Source organism: Gobius niger (assembly GCF_951799975.1).
Source record: "Gobius niger genome assembly, chromosome: 4".
Lineage (NCBI taxonomy): Eukaryota > Metazoa > Chordata > Actinopteri > Gobiiformes > Gobiidae > Gobius > Gobius niger.
In genome coordinates, this window is record NC_136855.1 from 2902308 (window position 1) to 2924721 (window position 22414).

General features: G+C 41.8%; 1 protein-coding gene across 1 annotated transcript in view; it reads right to left on the bottom strand.

The window, feature by feature from the left end:
* Positions 1 to 22414, bottom strand: part of iqgap1 (IQ motif containing GTPase activating protein 1) — a 75819-nt gene that overhangs the window by 42951 nt on the left and 10454 nt on the right. The window contains exons 2-4 of the mRNA XM_079555136.1: positions 20313 to 20415; positions 3186 to 3342; positions 1045 to 1122 (exon numbers count right to left, since the gene is read on the bottom strand). Coding sequence (XP_079411262.1) covers positions 1045 to 1122; positions 3186 to 3342; positions 20313 to 20415 — 338 coding nt within the window. The remainder of the gene's footprint in view (positions 1 to 1044; positions 1123 to 3185; positions 3343 to 20312; positions 20416 to 22414) is intronic.

Here is a 22414-nt window from a genome sequence, read left to right on the forward strand (position 1 = left end):
ACACACTAGGACATGGCTGGAACATGTAGGGGAGGAAAATACATCATTTTAACATTTTTAAACTCTGTATAGTCCCTTTAACGATACTTGGTTTTCAATATCTACACTTATACTAAAATACAAATGTACAATATTGGATTCATCTCCACCAGTGGCAAGAAATGTGTGGAAAAATGGGGAATAATTTGGGGAACAATGGGGGGATATTTGGAGCAATTGTGGCAAAAACTAAGTAAAACATGTGAAAAGAAAATTGGTCAGAATGGGGTAATAATTCTGAATAAAATGGGCAAAATATTAGCTTAAAAAAATGTCAGAAATGAGGAAAAAATGGGGCAAAAATAAGGGGAAAAAAGGGGAGAAAAAAATGGGGTAAACACTCTGGGAAAAAACTGGGTGGAAAACTTTATTTGAGCTGAAACAACCAGCCTTTCGACCGTTACCATAGTTACCCCAATACAATTCCACAACCAACAGCATTTTAAACTAACGCCCGTGTACAATGTGGTGACGTCATGCGAACGCTGCCTGTTGTCTGGTTCAGTCGTGGTTTATGTGAACGCAGAAGATGCAGGAGCAAGTGGGGACTTGTTTATGAAGAAATGGGTGATTCAGGAGGATTACCCAAGAGCCGCGCCCCAAACACTGAGCAAACCGTTAATCAGCGCTTTCTACAGGACTCTACCGTCATTATACTGTCATCCCGGGCCAGCAGCAGAGCGGTTATCCTGGAGGTTCCTGATGTTACTGCGCCGCTTTACATATATATGAAAAGTCCGTTTGAATAAAGTCAAATAGGAGATATTTATCAGGCTGGACTTGGTCAGTGACACAGTAGGACAGTGTGAGGAGCAGACACGGCAATTACTGATGAGGCAGATCACAATGAGAAACGATCTATTTCATAAACTGGACTGACAATAGAAAACTGTCATCATGTTTCACAGTCTGAAAACAACCGATAGGCTCTGTCGTCTGCCATTGGTCCACACACTGTTATTTTGCTGGATAAGTGGGATGCACTGAATATAAAAGACGCTGTACCTTAGGTAAACCTTTGGCCGACATGGCGTTGAGCCACTGGATCACGTTGTCTGTGTGTCTGAAATGGAGACCAGTCGCCTGCAACGAAAACACAAGCACATGCTTTACAAAGACTCCATAAAGGCTTTACAAAACTGTAGAAAGGATTTACAAAGACCATACAAAGACTTTAATGAAATTGGAGAAATACTGTAATGATGCTGCTTCACGGAAACCCCCAAAGACGAGCTTGATTTGGACTGAAAGCTCGTTTGCGGCAATATGAAGTTTATTTATGTTTTCTCTAGAAGGGGATAAGCTGGACAGCTGAAACTGATACATTCTGCACAGTCTCCCAGCATGACCTGGGCCCACACGTATGGACAAAATATCTCAAGTAGTTTTTCCACCATCATTGTGTTGAGTTCTGGAAATCCACTGTTCTTTGTAATTACTGAGCAGTAAACACTTGAATGTTGATTTCTACCATATCCAACTGAGCGAATAATAGGGATAGGATGGATGCAAACTTCTTCAATCAGGCTAAAAATTGTCCTTTGAGTTGTGAAAAACACTTTTTCACTAAAAGTAGGGTTATTTTCCAATTTTTTTGGTCTGGCAAGTTCAAATCATGTGAAACAACCAGTTCTTCGCACCATATCCAGTCAGTCTAGTTCTAGTCACGCTTCTCCTAATCCGAACTGTTCTCCAATTACACTGCCAGACCATGAAGAAAAGTGTCCTTTATGTTGATATTCAGCAACACTATGAGCCCAAAAGAATGAGATCCGCTGATGACCTGGACATCCTGAATGACCAGGTTATTCCATCAGTGGTTTTCTTCTTCCCCGATGGCATGGGCATATTCCAAGATGACAATTCCAGGATTCATGAGGCTCACGATCGACCACCACAGAGTCCAGATCTTAACCCGATTGATCTTGACTCTGAGCTTTGCACAGTGGCCACACTTTCCACCATCAGTACAAGATCTAACACTGGCTCTTTGGACGTGGCTGAATCTTATTGAAACAAGGCCATGGCGAATGGCACAGAGAGTTACCGTCAGTTTGGTTGTTCACCTCATATCACGCCTGCTCTCAGTGGGAGGAAAACGCATGTGAACACTTTGGAATTTCGCACATTTCTGTCTAAATTGGTCATAAAATATGGTCTGATCTTCATCGAAATCATAAGAATGAATAAACAGTGTCTCCTTAAACTAATACCACCCAAACATTTACATTTGATCATATTTTCATTGGCCATAAAATGTAAACATTCACAGAACTGGGAGGAAAAAGTATGTACACCCAGGAATCTCACTGAACTGCAGCAGTTTTGTAAAGAGGAATGATCCAAGATTCATCCTGATCGTTGTGAGAGTCTGATCTGCAACTACAGAAAAGCAGTTATTGCTGCAAAAGAAGGATCAGCAGATATTTAATACAGGGGTTCACTTACTTATTCCACACTGTTGTGAACAATAAAACAGCCCCACACCATGATGCTCCTGCACAACACTTCTAAGGGTTTTATTCAACTTTGGTTTGTGAAAGAGCACTGGATGCTCCACAGCACTGCTGGAAAATATACTGTGGACTGATTAACCCAAAGTTGAATAGTTTGGGAGGAACACACAACGTCATGTGGAGGAAAAAAATGGGACAGCTCAAACACACCAAAACCCTCTCCTCACTGTGAAGTCTGGAGCAGGAGAATCATGGTGTGGGGCTGTTTTGTTTCCTCAGGGGCTGGACAACGTGATATCATTAATGGAAGAATTTATTTTGATAAATAATATATAACATTTTGCAGAAAAACATGAGACATTCACAACAGTGTGGAATAAGTAAGCGAAGCCCTGTATTAAATATCTGCTGACTCTTGTTTTGCAGCAATAACCATTCCTCTTTACAAAACTGCTGCAGTTCAGTGGGATTCCTGGGTTCACTTACTTGTTCCTCCCTGTCCTGTGAATGTTTACTTTCCATTAAAAATATGATCAAATGCAAATGTTTGTGTGGCACTAGTTTAAGCAGACACTGTTTACTCACTCTTATGATTTTAATAAAGATCTGACCACATTTTATAACCAATTTAGGCAGAGATGTGAGAAATTCCCCAGCGTTACTGTAGTTACCGTGGCTTTGGTTGTGTACCTTGTATCGCGTCTGCTCTCGGTCGTAGATCTTCTTCAGGGAAACCGTCTGTGGAGCGAAGAAGTGCCCAAGTTTGGCCAGATACACGCCGTTCCTCAGCCCCTCCTCCAGCTCCGTCGTCGGGGGCAACTCCTCATCGAGACACGCCTCCATCCACCTTTAAAATAAGAATAATAATAGTACTGTGAGTGGACATCAACGACAAAGAACTTGTTAAATATCTGTGCCAAAGTGGTGCCGTAGGGACATTGTTTTCTAACTGACACCACGGCGCAGGCTCATTTATGTGTCAGATTGAGCAGGGCCGGTTCTGGGCATAGGCAAAATGCCCAGAAGGGAGGGGGTCAGCACATTGCACTTTCACTTTTGAGGTCCCGAGGTCACCACCATCTACAACATACCAACAACCCTGATCAGATGTAAATTAATTTGTGGTTTTGCACTTTTTTCTTCTTCTTCTGCAAATCCCATTCTTGCCTGAAGCACCAAATTGGCTGGAACCGGCCCTGCCACCATTAACACGCGGTGTCTAATAATAATTGTGGTGAGACATGCCGTAAAATACAAAGTGCAAATTGTGCCACTAATTGCAGCACACCTTAGACTTTTATGAGACTGAAATTTACAAAAAATTAAAATGAAGACCGGGTTCATATGTAAGACGTCTGAGGCCAAACCTGAGTCTGAGCCTGAGTCTGAGCCTGAGTCTGAGCCTGAGCCTGAGCCTGAGTCTGAGTCTGAAGTCTGAGTTTGAGCCTGAGTCTGAAGGAATCGCAGGAATGAGTCGTCACGGCGAAGGAATCTGTCACCTACAACTCCCTCCTGCACTGAAACTACAACAAATACCAGGTCTGAAGAACTGCACAGTCTGTCGGACCAATGTCTCTCACCTGGACCTGCCATAATCCAAAGATACAAGCCCAGAGCCCTCAATCTACTGCCATTTAAATGCCCCAAACACAAAACATCCGGGCACATTTCATTTCTTACCATTTGCCAATTTCTACATTCAAAAGCTTATGATGGACACAATCTTTGGAGTAATTTTGACAAAATCCTGCAGTAAAAAACAGTCAGTATGTTCCAGTATATTGAGATTTATTAACTGTTCTGACTCAGCTTTAATGTTATTAATGACATTTAAGGCCTTGATTGTAGCTATTTTCACATAAATGCCTCCAGGGCTTCTGCAGGGCATTAAAAATCTGTAAAAGTCATTCAGTGAATTATGCCAATATTAAGGCCAATATTAAGGGGATATTTCAGGATTTTTGACATAGGGCCTCATTTCCTAGTTATCCAGAGTGTTGCTGATTTCTGGAGATATTTTTTTTGTAATTCATGCAGTTCTTATATTTGAAGAATTTCGTGGCGCTAGGCTAATGCAAGACTAGCACATTTCTATGGTATCAGCTAGCCTGCATTATAAACAGTCTGACCCGCTCCACAGAGCACCTGAGGCAAACCACTTATAACACCAGACTAACCAAATGTCTGTGTCCGTAGAATAATTGTAACCATTTTGCATTTAAAATAACTTATATTTGAGCAGCATCAGCTTTGTGGTTGTATAAGCTACGCAGCGGCGGAGTGATCTGCTAGAAAATAGTCCCTCAAAATGCGATCATGTGATGCAAGGTCAGTTATATTCCAAACATGATTCTATGGACACTGACATTTATATGGTTAGTCTGGTGTAAGCTGACATCGTAGAAAACGTAACTCTTCAAATATAAGAACTGTATGAATTACAAAAAAAATATCTCCAGAAATCAGCAACACTCTGGATAACTAGGAAATGAGGCCCTATGTCAAAAATCCTGAAATATCCCTTTAAGCTCTGGCTATAACTATATATAACTATATAACTATAACTAAAATGTGACATGATCTTTTTCTATAAACTTTCCCGTTGTGCCCAATTTAGTTCTGAAAAGCAGAATTGCCCCTCATTCTTCTGTTTGCTCAAATGTTTACAAATCTTAAAAAAGTGAAAAAAGCCTTACATTTGACTTGATGGAAAAACACTGTTACAAACCTATGAAGCTGAAATCACGATGAAAACACCATATTCCCTGGGACCTGGTGCCGTGACCCACCAGGTGAGAACCACAGTGTCAGAGCTTTTCTGTCTCTAAACATATTCTGACATGGTTCTGCTCTCAGAGACAGAGCAGCTGCGTCTCAGAGTCAGAGTCTTATCCCGGGGGTGTCCAAACTCTTTTCATTAGCCTATAGGTATTACAAACTTAGCCTCAAAACAAAACACACATGGAACTTGTACATGTGTAGAAGATCAGTTTTAGCTCTACTTTTCCTCATGTAGTTCCTGCTTAACTTCATTTTGGTGCACAATTTAGTAGAATACACATCCCTTAGGATATTTGTTTGGATGTACAGTAATGGAACAGCCTCGTTTAGGCCTGTTTCAACGGTATAGAGACTTTTTGTCTGCGAGGGCCAAAATGAAAAAGTGTCTGTGGGTCACGGGCCAAACACGGTAATGTCAAGCGTCAAACACATGCAGCGGCAGATAATAATAGTTACTTCATTTTTTTTTGTTATACATTTGCATTTATTTTTGTCTATGCAAATATCATGCTACATTAAAACACATGTTAACTATGGCAAAAGCCAAGTTTTAGTAGAACAAACTCAATTATTGTAGCAATATAGTAGCCTGGCTAACGCCAGACTAAACAAGTGATATTTAGTCGATCGTCCATAGTCGTTTATTGGGCACTATCATGTGTCTGCACGCAGCCACAGCCAATTGTATCATCGTATCCGATGACGTATGACGTACCCGCTGTAAACTTTCGAGATAAACTATTTAGAACACGGTCTAAAGGTCGATCGAAAAATAGCGTCGCGTCTGCTGCTGTCATGTTCGATCCGTAAATGAACTTTTTTTTTTAAAAATCCGTAAATAAACTACAAGCTTCCGTATATCCAATAGCTCGCCATCATCTTGCCGTCCCTCCTCGTTCTGTGATTGGTTCCCAAATCCACGCGAAAATTTCAGCCATGGTCCCCAGGCTGCTGTGCAGTTCCAAATGATTCAAGCACACACAGCAGCATGGCGTTAGCCAGGTTAGCAATACAGTGCAAAATGTAAACAACAGCACCGCCTGTATCTGCAGTACCTACAGTGACTTTACCTCATTCATTTGTTAACTCAAAGAAAATGCCACATTAGATCATTTTGAAAGTGTCAGTTCAGCATAAATTCTTTTAGAAGTAAATTTTTAACATGTACCTTTGTTGACATCAACGACCTTTGCAATAAAAGTTGGAAAAATGGGAAAGTTGATGCAACTACGTTCTGTGATTGATAAACACCAAGACACCAGAACAGTGTTGTGAAAGGAGTGAAACAGCGCCCCCAATTTGACGCTGGTGGCCAAAAAATGTACTGCATCCATATTTACCATTGAGAATAAATGAGAGAGAGTTAGTATTAACCAGATGCAGCGCAAAAGTAGGTCACTCTCTGGCTCTTTTAAAAAGGGCATGTTGCCCTAAAGTCTAAGTACATTTCCCGCACTACAGTACTGTAGTTTTACTCTGCACTCGAGTATTTTTACTCCTCTACATTTCTATACGGTTACGGTCCATGCCACTGACTCACCACAAGGAAGAAGGTTTGTCCCTGTGGTGTTGCTGTACAGAGGAGAATTCTGGACACATTTTTTTTCAGTTATTTTTCACTTTGAATGCTTACAAACTTCCAACAACAACTGCCCTTTTATTGGAGTAGTATTTGACCAGAAGTATAAGAAAAGGTGTTTTAGTTCATAACAGGGGAGAAAAGTGCACTTGTGTAAATGTCAGGCCGTTTCTGCTCAGGATCAACTTTCCACCGCAGCCTGTTGAGCGTGAGCTCAGCTGCGCCGCGGAAACAGCCGTGAGAGAAATTGAAAGGCTTTTTTATACAGGGCTGGTTTAGGGCCACCGCCTTCAACACAAATAACAAGTACACACAGAGTACATGCACACTACACTACACACAGCGCGCAGGTATTCAGCAGGACTGAGCGCTCCACATACAGTTACACACCACTAAACACACCGTCAGGCACTTCCCCCGCGTGTCCTCCTGCGCCCCTGTGTCAGATGCCCTCCCGAATAGAGGAGGCTGGAAAATGACCCAGAAACTTCCAGGAAAGTGCCTGAGCTGGGAACTTTAGCTCAGAAACTTTGGGAAAGTCTTTGGAAAAGGATGTTGGGGTCTCAGCTGGAAATACAGTATAAATATATGGCTATTTGTGAGCATGTTACACCTAATGCACCACTTGAAATGGTCCTGCATTACAGTTATAGGGCCCCAAATACTATACAGTAACTTAAACCTAGATTTGACACATTTACTCCTTTTTATGCTCTGATAGACTGTAATATAGTAACATTGCTCACACACTTTTATATTCTTTACAAAGACATGTATCTGAGATCAGGGCCGTTTTCATCAAATTCTCGAAGGGCGTGATGAACAAGTCTATTAACCAATCAGAGACGAGCTGGATATGACACAGTCCCGAAATATAAAACCTTTTTTCAAGTGTCTTTATATTTCTGCTGTCAGAGCCACAGACTGTAAACAGAACGCCAGGCATTCCTCCATCTGATCAAATCAAAACCACACTGTAAATACTAATAAATACTTGGCGAGGTGTGTCGTCGAACCACAGACACGACAGGAATCTGTGTCGTCCTCGTCACGAACTCAGAGTCGTCCGTCTGACAGTGAAGACAAAGCCAACAAACCCAGCTGCACAAACGCGTCGCCATAGTTACTGAAATACAGCAACGATCACAGGACAATATGCACCAATCTCTAATTTAATGAAATGTTGTCTCAGTGTTCAAGACCGTTTGACGTTTCTCATATTGTGCCTCGAGTCCAAAGCCGGTCTCAGGTTCGTGTCTGTGTGTGACAGGAAGAGGCTGCAGCTCAGAGGAAGTCCCGGTCAGAGGTGGATCTCATCAGGGTCTGAGCAGCACTTACTCCAGGAAATAACACACACAGACTACTGTACACAGACTACTGCACACTTCATACTGCACACAGACTACTGCACACTTCATACTGCACACAGACTACTGCACACTTCATACAGTACACAGACTACTGCACACTTCATACTGTACACAGACTACTGCATACTTCATACTGTACACAGACTACTGCACAATTCATACTGCACACAGACTACTGCGCACTTCATACTGTACACAGACTACTGCATACTTCATACTGTACATAGACTACTGCACAATTCATACTGCACACAGACTACTGCATACTTCATACTGTACACAGACTACTGCACACTTCATACTGTACACAGACTACTGCGCACTTCATACTGTACACAGACTACTGCGCACTTCATACTGCACACAGACTACTGCGCACTTCATACTGTACACAGACTACTGCACACTTCATACTGTACACAGACTACTGCACACTTCATACTGTACACAGACTACTGTACACAGACTACTGCACACTTCATACTGCACACAGACTACTGTACACTTCATACTGTACACTTCATACTGTACACTTCATACTGTACACAGACTACTGTACACAGACTACTGCACACTTCATACTGCACACAGACTACTGTACACTTCATACTGCACACTTCATACTGTACACAGACTACTGCGTACTTCATACTGTACACAGACTACTGCACACTTCATACTGCACACAAGACTACTGCACACTTCATACTGCACACAGACTACTGCACACTTCATACTGCACACAGACTACTGTACACTTCATACTGCACACTTCATACTGCACACAGACTACTGTACACTTCATACTGCACACTTCATACTGCACACAGACTACTGCGTACTTCATACTGCACACTTCATACTGCACACTTCATACTGTACACAGACTACTGCACACTTCATACTGTACACAGACTACTGCACACTTCATACTGTACACAGACTACTGCACACTTCATACTGCACACTTCATACTGCACACAGACTACTGTACACTTCATACTGCACACTTCATACTGTACACAGACTACTGCGTACTTCATACTGTACACAGACTACTGCACACTTCATACTGTACACAGACTACTGCACACTTCATACTGTACACAGACTACTGCACACTTCATACTGCACACTTCATACTGCACACAGACTACTGTACACTTCATACTGCACACTTCATACTGTACACAGACTACTGCGTACTTCATACTGTACACAGACTACTGCACACTTCATACTGCACACAAGACTACTGCACACTTCATACTGTACACAGACTACTGCGCACTTCATACTGCACACTTCATACTGTACACAGACTACTGCGCACTTCATACTGCACACTTCATACTGTACACAGACTACTGCACACTTCATACTGCACACAGACTACTGCGCACTTCATACTGCACACTTCATACTGTACACAGACTACTGCGCACTTCATACTGCACACTTCATACTGTACACAGACTACTGCGCACTTCATACTGCACACTTCATACTGTACACAGACTACTGCACACTTCATACTGCACACTTCATACTGTACACAGACTACTGCACACTTCATACTGCACACTTCATACTGCACACTTCATACTGTACACAGACTACTGCACACTTCATACTGTACACAGACTACTGCACACTTCATGCTGTACACAGACTACTGCGCACTTCATACTGCACACTTCATACTGTACACAGACTACTGCGCACTTCATACTGCACACTTCATACTGTACACAGACTACTGCACACTTCATACTGTACACTTCATACTGCACACAGACTACTGCGCACTTCATACTGCACACTTCATACTGTACACAGACTACTGCACACTTCATACTGCACACTTCATACTGCACACTTCATACTGCACACTTCATACTGTACACAGACTACTGCACACTTCATACTGCACACTTCATACTGCACACTTCATACTGTACACAGACTACTGCACACTTCATACTGTACACAGACTACTGCACACTTCATACTGCACACAGACTACTGCGCACTTCATACTGCACACTTCATACTGTACACAGACTACTGCACACTTCATACTGTACACAGACTACTGCACACTTCATACTGTACACAAACTACTGCACACTTCATACTGTACACAGACTACTGCACACTTCATACTGCACACTTCATACTGCACACTTCATACTGCACACAGACTACTGCACACTTCATACTGTACACAGACTACTGCGTACTTCATACTGTACACAGACTACTGCACACTTCATACTGCACACAGACTACTGCACACTTCATACTGTACACAGACTACTGCGCACTTCATACTGCACACTTCATACTGTACACAGACTACTGCGCACTTCATACTGCACACAGACTACTGCGCACTTCATACTGCACACTTCATACTGTACACAGACTACTGCGCACTTCATACTGCACACTTCATACTGTACACAGACTACTGCGCACTTCATACTGCACACTTCATACTGTACACAGACTACTGCACACTTCATACTGCACACTTCATACTGCACACTTCATACTGTACACAGACTACTGCACCCTTCATACTGTACACAGACTACTGTACACTTCATACTGCACACTTCATACTGCACACAGACTACTGCACACTTCATACTGTACACAGACTACTGCGTACTTCATACTGTACACAGACTACTGCACACTTCATACTGCACACAGACTACTGCACACTTCATACTGTACACAGACTACTGCGCACTTCATACTGCACACTTCATACTGTACACAGACTACTGCGCACTTCATACTGCACACAGACTACTGCGCACTTCATACTGCACACTTCATACTGTACACAGACTACTGCGCACTTCATACTGCACACTTCATACTGTACACAGACTACTGCGCACTTCATACTGCACACTTCATACTGTACACAGACTACTGCACACTTCATACTGCACACTTCATACTGCACACTTCATACTGTACACAGACTACTGCACCCTTCATACTGTACACAGACTACTGCACACTTCATACTGTACACTTCATACTGCACACAGACTACTGCACACTTCATACTGTACACAAACTACTGCACACTTCATACTGTACACAGACTACTGCACACTTCATACTGTACACAGACTACTGCACACTTCATACTGTACACAGACTACTGCACACTTCATACTGTACACAGACTACTGCACACTTCATACTGTACACAAACTACTGCACACTTCATACTGTACACAGACTACTGCACACTTCATACTGCACACTTCATACTGCACACTTCATACTGCACACAGACTACTGCACACTTCATACTGTACACAGACTACTGCATACTTCATACTGCACACAGACTACTGCACACAGACTACTGCACACTTCATACTGCACACTTCATACTGCACACAGACTACTGCACACAGACTACTGCACACAGACTACTGCACACAGACTACTGCACACTTCATACTGCACACAGACTACTGCACACTTCATACTGTACACTTCATACTGCACACTTCATACTGTACACAGACTACTGCACACTTCATACTGCACACAGACTACTGCACACTTCATACTGTACACTTCATACTGCACACTTCATACTGTACACAGACTACTGCGCACTTCATACTGTACACAGACTACTGCGTACTTATATGTCAGGATAAATCCTCTAGAGTGTTAAATGTTGTGATTGAAGTGAGTCAGTCTGCAGTCATCTCCCTGAAGCTCTATGGGAAATCCCATGGAAGCTCTGCTTTAGAAAGCAGCCTCTGATTGGCTAACTGCGCTCAACTTCAAAGCAGGGGGCGATGTGTAACACCGACCAGCTGAATGCTGATTGGCTGCTTCCGCAAAAAGGGGAAAACAGCTCCTGATGCGCCTGCTCTGTGTCTGTGAAAGCAGCATTAGCAATAGCAATAGCATTAGCATTAGCGGCTGTCGCTGTGAAGCTACAAGAGGAAATTTAAGCTGGTGGGACCACCATGACAGATGGACTTTATATGAGTCATGGACAAGATGTTTTATGGAGCTTTCAAAAGAATGTACTTTTGTGGAGACTAAAAGGTGTTTGGGGCGAGGATGGACTACATGAAACATAAAACTGAAATACTAAACTAGAAAAAGAATAATAAATAATCAAATGTAATTTAAAAAAAAAAATCAAGTCCCAGTGTTGGACTGCAGTAAAGTGGCCCTTCACTTCCAGACCCACGGTAAATTCTGTCGTGGACATGATGCTATTTTCACCGATGTCACGGCACAAGGTGCAGCAGTAACTATATCTATCTCCACGACCCGATTCACTAAAGGAATATTAAGGATCTGCAAGAGTTTCTTCGTATGGTGTCTGTCCAACAAGTCCTCTCCGTAGCTACTTAGCGATAGTTTCCACACAAATCACTTCAAATGAGCAAATGTCCATCGTCTAAAAACATTGCGACTCATCTCTGTCTCCTCCACCTGAGCCTCTCACTCAGTTTAGTAAGTTTGGAATATCATACAAACATACAAGCAATCATTTAAAGTACATTTATCTTCTCTCTCGTCTTCGTACATGCTTCAGTTCTGTCAAAGCAGACTCAGAGGTCAAATTTATCCTGATTGACCTCTCAGCGATCCCATAATTCTTTGTGGCAATTGAGATTATGATTTTGCTTATTAGCCACATACAGCTACATCATGACACAATAACTCAGAGTTAGCCCTAATGTGGACCTGGTTATTTAGTTTAGTCCTAGTTTGGACCTGGTTATTTAGTTCAGTCCTAGTTTGGACCTGGTTACTTAGTTTAGTCCCAGTTTGGACCTGGTTATTTAGTTTAGTCCTAGTTTGGACCTGGTTACTTAGTTTAGTCCCAGTTTGGACCTGGTTATTTAGTTTAGTCCTAGTTTGGACCTGGTTACTTAGTTTAGTCCCAGTTTGGACCTGGTTATTTAGTTCAGTCCTAGTTTGGACCTGGTTATTTAGTTCAGTCCTAGTTTGGACCTGGTTATTTAGTTTAGTCCTAGTTTGGACCTGGTTATTTAGCCCATTAAATCCTGTCTGCACAGATGGTTGTGTGTAGAGCTGTAGGTTACAGTTCTGGTACAGGTTTATGCCGGTCTGATAATAAATAGAAAACACAGAGAGCTTCCCCTGTTTGACAGACCACCAGCCGCCACTGCTTCATATTGTGCACAAACGGTCCAAAGGAATTGCACATTTGGGTTTACAAAAAGTCACATGTGTGTATTTTACTCCGAAACCGCTTGTTCCTTGTTCCCTGAGACGACCTTCCTCTCCTCTTCCTCACTCACTCGTTCATACGTCATGTGACTGGTTCATTTCCAGCTCGGGCCTGGTGGTGTGCTGAGGTGTAGACTCGGGTTGGACGCGGTGCTGCATGTGTCGAGTGTAAAGCATTGAGTCATTTCCTGTTTGAATCTGACTCACTTCTGTTTTTAGACTAAACCCCCGCTCCCTCCTCTTTCTCTCACCACTCGCCTCTCTCCTCTCTCTCCTCATCGGGGCAATAGACCAGACGTGCCTCAAAACCAACTCCTGCCCACGCCTCACTTCAGTAACACTTACGGACACAGAGCCTCTATTCTGTTGCCTGGACCGGGATTCCCTTCAACATTACAACTTTACATTCAACAGGACACTAGCTGATCGCCAAACTGTTGACGCTTCAATTCAGTCGGCTGATTTTTTTTTTTCCATACACATTAAAACTAAGCTGTGCATAAATGTGACTGGCCACGCCCCTCTGTCACAGTCACACAGACACACCTCGGTCCCTGCAGCAGCACCTCTGTGTAGCCCGCGGGCATGAAGAATACCTGACATTCTGCCAAGGCCAGGGCACAGGCGAGCCTCGGGTGGGAGCCCCCGGGCGTGAGCAGGTGAACCGTGGTGAAAATGACGACACTAAATCACTGTGACAACCAGAACAGCTCAAAAATGTCAAGACTCCGAGGTGACGCGGAGAAAACACCGCGACATAAGGCTTTTGACGCGTTCAAGCTCTACTGGAATCCACAGAGTCAAGAGTTAATGAGGCAAAAACTAAACTGAGCGTGCACTGTTTGCATGTAAATACTGCAAACACAGACGTCCTAATGCGTTTCTTTGAGGGTCCACCCTGACCAACAAACCACAACATCGAAACAACACCTGGCTCTCAGTCACATGACCTTTCTTGTCACGGTGTCATCATCATCTCATATCAAACTGAGAAAGGGTCAAGTTGCTACATCCAAAAATAACAGATGTGATCGTAATAATTAGCCTGTGGAGTTACTAACAGCACTTAAAACGCACAAAGCCCTGGAGGAACGTTGTGAACATGAGCTACAGGTCGGACAAACCCTGAGCCCAAGATCTTTAATAAAACTCTAGATAGGAAACACCACTTATTTCCTTGATACCGTTTTGATCTATTTGAGTTCTTTTCTAACTCTTTGATAATAGTGACTGACCTCATGTCAGGTCAGACTTATTAGAAGCTATTCCAGTTTTATCGGAGGCTCAGACTTTAGCTCCATTTGTTTATGTTTTTTCCTCTGTCAAACACTTCAAATCATTCACTTATATTTATATCAAATATAAGGTTTGTTTCCTACTTTAAAACAGTATTTCTGTACTTTTTAACACCACATGACCGATATTCCCCTCCTGGAAACACTACTTTAACGTGGTGGAGGGGTTTGAGCACCCGAATGATCCTGGAGCTCTGTTGTCGGGGGCTTCATGCCCCTGGTAGGGTCTCCCAGGGCAAACAGGTCCTAGGTGACGGGTCAGACAAAGAGCGGTTCAGAAGCCCATTATGAGAGACCAACAGGCCTGAGAACCATGAGCCCGTCCCTCTGTGGCCCACCACCTGCAGGAGGAGCCATAAGGGGCTGGTGCGATGTGATTTCCACGACCCGGAAACGGACAAGTGGAAGAAAATGGATGGATGGGTGGGTGGGTGGGTGGATGGATGGATGGATGGATGGATGGATGGATGGATGGATGGATGGATGGATGGATGGATGGATGGATGGATGGATGGATGGATGGATGGATGGATGGATGGATGGATGGATGGATGGATGGATGGATGGATGGATGGATGGATGGATGGATGGATGGATGGATGGATGGATGGATGGATGGATGGATGGATGGATGGATGGATGGATGGATGGATGGATGGATGGATGGATGGATGGATGGCCGATATTTATTGAACATGGGACAGTGATCCAGTGAGTGCTAACCACTGAACCCTGAATGAATGGAGAAAACAAAGCTAATACAGCTAATACAACATGACGTTTCAAAGAAATGATCTGATCCTGAGATACAAGACTTAGACGTAATAAACCGATCAAACAATGAGTCTCACATTCTGCTGTTGGATCAATGAAAATGTTGCTCCTGGTTTAGCATTGGTTGCTATAGGGGTTAGCCTCGCCGGCCAGTCACAAGATGACTGCCACATTTGCCACAGAAACGAGCGTCAGATCTTTGCCTTAAAGGAGCTATACCTGATTGTACAAAGAAACAAAACACTCAAATTTCAAATTGCTATTTTCTGGTCCAAACTCTTCTCAAACTTTCCTAATGCATTTACAACATCAGAATACGTCACAGGGACTGAGTTTAAACCAGGTTTCACAGCTTTCACTTCACTGTAGAAAGTACCTACTAGCCTGACATTTTATGACTGTTTAAAAGGCTTTAAATTCCAATAACAGAAAATAAACAAATCAAGAATAGCTCCTTTAACCACTCGCCTTGGAAACAACATGTGACAGAGGTCAGAGGTGAGCTGCGACTGTAGCCACACATGTGATTACTGTGTGGAGGCTAAATGCTAACATTACTAACATTACTGACTCCGACTGAGGCTCTGTGACGGGACAAAGTGAAAGGTTTCCTGTTTCCTGTTGCATGTGTTCATTGAGGAGAGAAGCAGATCTTTGTCCGGGTCTGTTTACGCAGCCCTGTGCCTCGCGGGGCTGGAGTTTTGCGGTTGTCTTCTTGAGCAATAATTAAGATCACATACAAGTCGAGATATTAAATATTGTGGTACAGTATAATTCCAACTCAGACTTTCATGTGTTGGATTGGAAAGCGTTGGATTGTTCACCCACTAACAGGGAGCGTCGTCGTGACACAGGTTAGTTTTACCCCACTGATGATGTGCTGTTGCTATAGTGACCCTGCTCTGAGCTCGTTCACACATCTCATCAGAAGAGTTTGGACTTGGAACCCAGTGAAGTGGTGGTGGAGGTGAAGCTGACGGTGGACTCGGTGATGAGCGGAGACCTTCACAGCGTTCGAACAGTCAAATGGAGAGAGAGACTTGTGTAAACAGCGAGACATGTGAAGAATTCTGACTGTTCTCAAATATAACGACGTGAATGTGGAGTTATGTCGCTCTGGAATCTGCGGCAGCTCCACTCTCACTGCAAACATCCACTTGTTCATTTTAGTCATCGCAGACGGAAAAAAACGACTCCAGAGACCGACCTCCACAAACTCAGAAACAACAACAAAACAGTGGATTGAAGCAACTACACCCGTTTTGTTTCGTACTAGTAGTGAAGCCTTTAAAGTACATATGACACATTTTATTCTAAAACATAGTTACACAATTATATTTAAGATTTTGCCAAAAATTGAAACCAGTTTTCTCTAGCTTGACCTTTTTTTGTGATGTTTCTTGTTTCACTGACAGGAGGTGACACAGTTAGAGGCAAACCATTTTCAGAGTCTTCAGAATTCTGTGGAACTTCGTCTTCATCTATGTCAGTAACTTAAAGGGGCATTGTGCCACTTTTTGTTTTGAAAAAGAAAAAAAAGTTAATATTTGCGTGTATATACATTTCATCCAGAAAACCTACCAGAAAAACCTGTGTCTTAGAGGCCACTGTGATGGAAAGTGAAGGCGCTAAGCTAACCACCCATACAAACTCACTGAAAGGTCAAATACGCACTAATGTTCTTTTTTTTTCATGCATATAAAGTTGCATAATACACCTTGATAGGAATCACTTTTCTTGATCAAAGGTGTATTATGTAGCTTTATATGAAGAAAAAATATATATATCTGTGCAAAAAATGGAGTCTGCAGGATTGATTTAAGTGATTAGGGCCTGAAAGTCTTGTAACGTGTGCACCTGTGCGAGAGAATTTCTGCCATATTTTGTCTATAGATACACACGGCATCTCGTCATAGAAGGGGGCGTGGCTTCGCCGAGGGGGAAAATAGAATCTTTAGAGAAACACAATTTTCCACTCTTTTTTGCCATTTTCTGGTGGAATATCAACTTATTTATCACATACAATATACAAATACATATTTTCTCACAGCAGATTGTTCAGTAGAAGTGAAAAAACGGCAGTTGTAGCAAGCACTAGCTAACCGTTAGCATAAGCCCGATGCTAACATGTAGCATCAAGTTAGCATTCTCCGTTATTCATGTATTTATGGGCTGTTGAACCACTTTGCTCCTCCCCATGTCTTTGTATCTTTATTTAGTAGAAACTATGTTCATATTTCAACATTTGTTACAGTCGTTTTTGAATAATTAGAGAAAAATTTCATTTTTTAAAAAATTGTTTTCCCCCTTAACTGTTTTCAAAAATGACCATATATGGGCGATTCCAGAGATGCCGTCTGTATGTGGTTCTCCCGAAAAGGAAATGACCATATTTGGATTATAGTGTCATCTCGGGAAGCCTTTAGGACAAGTAGATGTAAAATACAGTATGTCTGTGTCGTTTTGTGCTAATGACAAAACAAAAAAATAAGCATCATGCAGGGCAGGGCTAAAAGATATCTCGGTATCGTATCAATATATGAACATTCAACATATCAGTATCGCAAAAGCAAAATACATTGTTATTGTCTTGATATTGAGATATGAACATTCAAAATATTAAAATCAAAAAAGCAAGATATAAATGATAGATTTTCATCAATAAAACAGCACTCTTTTGTGGTTTTCCCCTAACCCATAGTTATATCGTATTGATATTGAGATATCTGGCATGAACATCGAGATTTGAACTTTTGTCCATGTCGTTCAGCCCTAATGCAGGGTAAGTTTGGTCTTTTTTATACTCTGACATGAAACTAAGATGTTAAGGGAGAAAACTATTCAACAATCTCCACTTGGACCACTGTGTGAAAAGTCTGTGTTTCCCCTGCAGCAGCGTCTCTCCTTAAAAAATACATCGAAAAGACGACTGTCGTGCACAGGTGATGTTAAACTCTTAAAGGCAATGTTTACTTCTCTCATTATATACAATGGAAAAGGCGGCACTATAATTACTGTTTAGCTACTGATCACAAGTGACAGGAATGATCAGAGTTCCTGAAACACTTGAGTTTTATGATGATCTTTCAAATGTAGTGGGGTAAAAGTAAGAACTTCTCAACACAAACACTACTCGAGTAAAGCACAGACCTCTGAAACTCCAGCTGTGGAGTACGTTTACTTTGACACTGACACCTCTGGCAGAGCGTCAGAATCACCAGGACGCTGCTGTAACTGGTTGAGCTGCATTCAGAGCATTCAGCCTCAGACCTCACTCACTCCGCTGTGTCGGGGCAGAGAAACCTCCGGACCAGGTCTGAACCAGGTCAGACCCTGACTGAGCCCTGAACAATCTGAGTCTGAAATACGGCCGGCGACAGGAAGCCGTTTCCACGACGACGCCGTGTTTCTCTAAAACACTTCTCTCTGACTCACTTCCTTCCTCTTTGCGATACATACAATAAGCTCTAATAAAGTCACAGCAGAGGCGAACATGGCAGCAGGGCGGGTCAGTGACCCACGGTGGCACAGCGGTTAGTGACATGCGGAGGGTTTCACCTGCAGTGTCCCAGAATCTGACCCACAACCTTCTGTGAGTTTGGTCAAACATAGTCTCTTGTCATGACGGTTTACAATGAGCAGTGGGAGCTCTGAGCCGGTTTCACATTTTGTTGCCGACGAATCCTGGACCAGATTTAAACCGGACCCTCCGTCCCCCACACACATGAATGGTCCAGACTAACGTTTTGTCCTTTTCATGCCATTTACTTTATGTCTGTGGTTTCTTTGTCATAACCATATTACAACATGATGTTTAGTGGCCATTGGAAGTATATCCGAGCCACAAAAAGCAGAAACTTAACTGATCATGAGCCAGCATTTAGCTCAGAGGTCACTTTAGATGCTAACCTCCAATGATCTGTACATTCATTAACAAGGCTCTGACCTAAATATGGACAACAGCTGAAAACATCTGGATCGTTTTTTTTTTTTTACAAATTGTCACAAGCCTTTATAGGATTGGAGCAGAAAAACGTGCTGGAAAAGCGTGAAAACTACGAGAGAGAGAGACAAACGACAGGCTAAGTTGTAAACATTCCAGTCACCAATGTACATTATTTCAAATGTGCAACAGAACATAAAGAAAAAAAAACGAAATATTAAACTTGACTCTGGATCGTTCATAACTTGCAATGTTTGGTGGCTAATGCTAATGGCTATAGGAAAAATACATTGAGCTAACAGACTGAGAAGTCTCCTGGACTAGCCAACTTGCGAACTGTCCACACACATTATTTCTACGAGTGGAGGAATAGACGGGAGACGACGTGGATAGTTTCGACACACAAATGGCGAGAAGCTGCAGTCCACTCTTTGATATTCATGTCAGGAGTTTAGTTTCACAATGCAACATTGTGAACACCGGACACCCAAAGGTTGCTGCTGGTCAACAGGGGCCCATCACAGCACCAGCCTGAGCAACATATATCCCACAGCTTCAACCGAGGACAGCTGAACAACCAACAACTAGCTCCCGCTGACATCACTCGTGCGGAGACGGGACACGATGGGACACAAGAATCCCACAGAACAGTCCAACTGCTCTACACTGAACTCTCTTCAGGTTCTGAGGCGCTGTTGTGGAGCTGCGACCTCGGGTTTGAAGGAAAATCTAAATAAATTCATTGTTTTCTTATTAAATGATAGGGGCCTTAGGTGTTGTGGTGACTGATGATGTGATATATTGGTGTAGTACCTCTTGGCCTCCTCCAGGTGGCACAGATACTCGTAGGCCATGTTCTGCTGTCGCCGCTCGTCCATCTCCTCGGCCGTCAGACGCTCCACCCCGTCCAGGACCGCTGGGACACCAGAGACACGGGTTAAAGCCGACAGAATAAACTACATGCATTTATTATATGTAATAATAATGTAATAACATGTAATAAATCCTTTAAAAACACAGTAATTAGAGTGTAATTACACTGTAACTACATAATAATAACGGAGTAGTTAAGGTATAATAATACTGTAATAAAGTTTAAGTAATATGTAGTAACAATGTAATAACGTGTAAAAAAATCTCAAAACACAGAAAATAAACTGTAATTACACATAATAAATGAAGTAGTAACAGTGTCTTTGCACTGTAATAAACGCTGAAATAAATGTATATTTAATATGTACATGTATTAAACACACTGTAATGACATAATGTTAACGGTGTAATTAAAGTCTATTTACATTGAAATGAGGCTGAATTCAATCTATAGCTATATGTAATAAACTATATATACATTGGAAATACACTGTAGTAACATAACAACAACAACAACAACTGTGTAGTAAAAGTGCAACTAAAATGTAAATAAGATATTACCATGTAGTAAACCCTCAAAATACAGTAATTGCACGACTCCACATGATCGACACAGGATATTGCTGTAATTACACAGTAACAAAAAAGAACTACACTGTAACAACACCTTAAAGTTTAATAAGAACATATCTGTAATTACCCTGTAATAACAATATAGTAAACTGTAACAACACCTTAGTTTATGTGTAATAAACATAGCATATGGTCCTTAAATTGTAATAGGTCAACGCTGTAAATACACTGTAATTACACTGTACTAACAGACACTGTAACTACTTCATTTATTATATTTTATTACAGTTTAACTGTTTTTTGAAATTTTATTACATGTTAAGTATTTTTTGAGCTTTATTACAGTATTGTTACACCTTAACTACTCTGTTATTATTATGTAATTTCAGTGTTGTTACAGTGTAATTACTTTGTTTTAGGGTTTATTACATGTTATTACATCATTATTATTACATTATTATTGTTACTTTATTACAGCATAACTACACTGTAGTTAGTGGTCCGTAAAGTAAAAACTGGTGTCTCTGTGGAGCCGTATCAGTAAACACTGCTCTAGTGAGCGGATCTTTATGCCACTGTTTTACACTGCTGTAAATATGTTGTAGATGAACATTTCATCAACATTGCAAAATTCTCAACTTTTTCTTCCCCATTTTCAAAGGGAATTAATGGGAATAAACAGGGAACACACCTTTACAGACAGATATAAACTAAAGCAAATTAAATCATCAGACTCCAGGGTCCATACAAAGAAGAGCTCATCCCATCTTTGTATTTATCTTACATACTGTATATTCACCAAGTGTGTGCAGTATTACAATATTACAGGCCCCACCCCCTCCTCTTATTGGTCAGTGTCTGTCATGATCCTAATACAGACGGTGAATTGACCCAGTCCCAGTCTGATAAAGCAAGATCATCATAGAAAACTTTGCCTTTTTTCCCAGCGTTCATGAGAAAGAAGATTTCATCTAATTCTTCAACATTCACTACATTTCAGAGATAAAGTTCCCATTGAAAGTTTGCCAGACATTTATCAGGAATTTTCAGCCCCTTTGCAGCCCTATATTTGATCAAACTTTTTCCACATACATTTGTTAATCAACTTCATTCTGCACAAAACGAGGACTAAACATATCCAAATATTTAACCATTTTAAATCTTGAATGTATGATCACACTGTGTGATGGCCGAGCGATGAAAAAGTGACTTTATAATACAAGTCAATAATGCAACACTGGGGAGAAAACATGAAAACTACAAAACTATCCAAATCATAGTAGTTACTGATCTGTGACAAAACCAGAAAACCAAAAAATAAAACCATTTCAGCCCATTTTGTGTTTTGATTCAGCAAACATGGCCGGGCATGGTTGTAACATGGGGAGAGCTGTAACACCACCAGTTCCACCATTCAGGGATAAGACAGGAGTCACATGATCATATCAGTGTTTACCCACTTCCTCTCT